General features: G+C 35.0%; 1 protein-coding gene across 1 annotated transcript in view; it reads left to right on the top strand.

Moving 5' to 3' along the window:
- The window catches only part of LOC111087755 (synaptonemal complex protein 2-like), a 128,285-nt gene that overhangs the window by 96,333 nt on the left and 27,990 nt on the right, over window positions 1-3,962 (top strand). The window contains exons 25-27 of the mRNA XM_022395526.1: window positions 11-718; window positions 3,040-3,190; window positions 3,647-3,763. Coding sequence (XP_022251234.1) covers window positions 11-718; window positions 3,040-3,190; window positions 3,647-3,763 — 976 coding nt within the window. The remainder of the gene's footprint in view (window positions 1-10; window positions 719-3,039; window positions 3,191-3,646; window positions 3,764-3,962) is intronic.

Raw genomic sequence — 3,962 nt, 5'->3', positions numbered from 1 at the left:
GGATGTACAGAAGGATTCAACGGTTCTTTCTAACTCATTAGAAAAAAACAAAAGAAGTGGAAGTAGTGGAAAAGAGACAGACACTACTCAGAGAAAAAACGACTATAAAGGTCTTTATGGGTTAGCCATAGAAAATACGTCTGGCAAAATAAAACAGAAAGCAAGGTTTGGAACTGAGCCAGAATATGAAAATCTAGGAAGAGAAAATACAGAATCATTGAATATTAATACCAAAAATACAACAGATCTCACTGAAAACAAAAGTAAACACAACCTTAATTCAACCTGTATTCAAGAAGAAAATTATTACAAACAGCATAGTTTGTACAATAACAATACATCAAAGGAGAATTGTAATGTGAGACATAATATATCTCACACAAGATATCCTAATCTATCATCCAGTTCTGATGAACTAGTCAATCTCTCCTCCTTCAAACGATCATTGGCCAAAGAGCTTCAGAAAAAAACTCAAATGCTATTGCAGGAGTTGGCTTCACCAGAACGACTGAGGAGAAGCCCTTTTAAATGGAGAGAATCATTATCTGACCTAGGTTCTCCAGACATCATCCCACCAAACAACTCTCCAGAGACAGATCTTATATTAAGTCCTTTGGGCAGAAGTGAGAGGTTCAATCTTGATACTACGTGGCCAAATTCAAAGCATGAGAAATTTTTAATGATGACAAAACCAGGTCTTTATACTACACCACAAGAGGTTTGTATGTCTAATTTGGTCATGTTTATGTATTTGTATTGTAGAAAAATATTGAAATAGTGTTTTGATTTATGAATGTGTGTGTACAAAAGTCAAATGTAATGAACAATAGGTCGTTAGCTATGGCATATATTTTTTCCAGTATCAGTTTCTGAAATTAAAGCACTTGGAATTTTATTTTATTAGGATTATGCAATACAGTTAGATAATTTGTTAAAGAATGGGTAAAACTGTGAAAGCATAACCATTTTTGGCTTCAAGAATAAATAAACAAAAAGAGGAGAGAGAAAAAAGATGATTCCTTTGATGTCCATTGTTTTTCAGTTTCACTTACACAGCTTTAGTTATATGTAACACAGCTTACCAGTAAGTAAAGAGAAACCAACTTCATAAAGAATGTCATTTTAATATATAAACAAACATGAAACAAAGGGTATAAGAAAACCATCAATATTTAGTGGATCTGCCTCTTATATGTGGTATCTAAAACAAAAAGATGATTATTCATTGTATTTGCAAGACGTGAAATCTAGGCTTGTGAAATTACACCCTACTCCTGACACAGGACATAGATAAGGTGTCCCTAGAAGGTGGCTGTTTGGGGTGCTTTCACAGTGAGCAATCAAGAATAGACTACACTGCTCCATTGCTTCATAGTTGGCAACAGGTTTGGCCATGGGAGATTGGTTAATGCCCTGACCTTCAAGTTGTTGGAAATGCTACATTATCTGGCAATCTGTTCACTGACATAGGTAGGTAAAAGACCTTCAAAAATTGTTATGTATTGTGCAGCAGTGACTGTCCCTTCACATGCCACCAGCTGGTCAAATAGCACCCCACACCATAATAGAATACTAATATATTGTGGCTTGTAAATGGTTTAACAAGAAATTTTGGTACAATAGTGCCAAACACATGTGCATCCACTGTCTGATAATAGTGCAGGTTTAGATTCATTGGAAGAAATTGTAGCATTCCAAAAGATGTGTGTGTGTGTGTGTGTGTGTGTGTGTATTATACTTTATGACTTAAGGATGACACCAAGGAGTGGTAGTGGAGATGTGGCTTTAAATTTCAGTTTTATTATGTTGTTTCCGGTTTATATATATATAAACACACACATGCACAAACTACATATATATATATATATATTCTCAGCATTCTGTATCATAATGGATGTGAACAGTTAAAGAAGATGCTATCTATTTATGGTTTCTCTGTTGTTTCTGTCATCTACTACAGAGATTTTTTGTTCCATATCTTTAAAACCTAAAATTATTGATGAAGGCTAAAGACTATGGGCTTCATCTATTTTTAAGTGCATTTTCTAAACTATTTATGCAACACATTGCTTGTGGGTCCATGATTTTATTGATTTTTGAAGTTTATAATAACATAGAAATCACACAAAATTTTAAAAAAAAGTACATTATGGTGTTTTCAAGTAAAATTGTATCCAACTGATGAATATTAAGCTCTGAAGAAGCATCAGATATGAAAAAAGATGTATTGAAAGAATAAAATGAACAGCAAAAGAAAAGCTCAAACACTTGTCTAATACAAGCAATAAAATCTTTACTGAACATAACTAAAAGCTTGATTGGTACTGGCTGACTTCTATGTTGTTGTAGACATATTGGCAATTAGAGCAGAGGAGTTAAGATTTTATACTCTATAAAAAATGTATAGAGACATTGTGTCTATACCACAGTGTTAAGTCAGGTCAAGGTCCTAGTTTGGCATTGACAATTCTAGATTACCCGTGTCTAGGTTCATTCCCATTAGACACATTCAAGAGAGAAATTAATATCTGACTGATACAAACATACAGAAACTTCTCTACCACCCCTTTAATTAGGTATAACGCACAACCCGTGGAAATTATAATACTAAAACTTGGCCGAGCGAGCATAATATTTATGAAACTGCCACTTTGGTAAGTATCCTTTGTCTAAGAGAAGATTAATGTCAGTGTATAACAATGTACATTACCTAACTGCAGAACACTTTCATTGAATCTTTGAAAACATTCCTGAATAAGATTTTTTTTGTAGTTATAGAATGGAATATTTATAAATAAATATCTATGTACAACTCAAAATTTGCTAAGAATCACTATTTTCTAGCCATGGGTTTATGAGATAAAACTATATTTTGAAATAATATTTGTGCTGGTACTTTGTTTGACAAGTTCCCAGCAGTTATCAAGTGTTTTTCAGATTATGTGGTCAAGCATGACCATCATAGTATAGCAGAAAGTGAGTCACCCCATATTCTTGGAATTTTCAAAGTAATGGAGACAGTTTTTGGTTTTTAATTAGACAGTCATAGGTGATTCTAAAACTTTCAAGACACATTTTATAGCTTTACTGCTTCATGCAGTACACTTTGATGGCATATGGGCACCATCTGAGTGTGCAGGAGCTCAGAAGAGGAACAGGGATGCTCTAAGGAGGGTTGTCCCAGAGAAAGGTTGTTGCACCAGGAGTCAGTTAAATTTATTCTCTAGGGAATAGAATTGCTTCCAAGAGACAGGAAAAGTGTACATAAGATATGGTGGTGGTCAGCACATCAGCAGGACCGATACCTTGTTACATCAGCAAATAGAAATTAGACATTGAATGTTACAAGTCTTTAGAGAAACCTCAGAAATGCTTATGCTTCCACTCAGACAGTGAAAATCAGACCTAAGAAGTTCCAATGAGAGTCAGACACCAACAGCACAGATTGAATATAGTAGAGAACATCTGGACTGAACACAGACTTCTTGATCAAATGTTCTCTTCACAAACACATCTAGATACTGCCTAAACTATCATGATGGACATATTCAAGTGTCGTGATGATCTAACGAGAGTTACACATAGGTGAATGTATAGAACATAGCTAGTATAAAAGTGGGTCAATGATAATATGGGTTGCTATCAGTTTTAGAGGGTCATACAGATTTGTACATCATCAAGCATGGTGCACTGAATGGAGAAAGGTACAGGGATGAAATTCTGGATATTTTTATGAGACCATACACCGAAGCCATAGTTCCAGGTATCACTTTAATGGATGACAATGCTTGAACTCGCAGTGTCAGGCTGGTGAACCAGTACGTGAAGAGTGAGAGTATGGAGAGAATGGACTTCCCAGCATGTTTACCTGAATCCTACTGAACATGCTTGGGATGGATTGCAAGCAGCATTATCAGCTTATCCAATAAAACCTACCAGCCTGAAAGAGCTTTGAATCAACT

Source organism: Limulus polyphemus, unplaced genomic scaffold (genome assembly GCF_000517525.1).
Source record: "Limulus polyphemus unplaced genomic scaffold, Limulus_polyphemus-2.1.2 Scaffold2586, whole genome shotgun sequence".
NCBI classification, from domain to species: Eukaryota; Metazoa; Arthropoda; class Merostomata; order Xiphosura; family Limulidae; genus Limulus; species Limulus polyphemus.
This window is presented reverse-complemented; position numbering and strand designations above follow the sequence as displayed.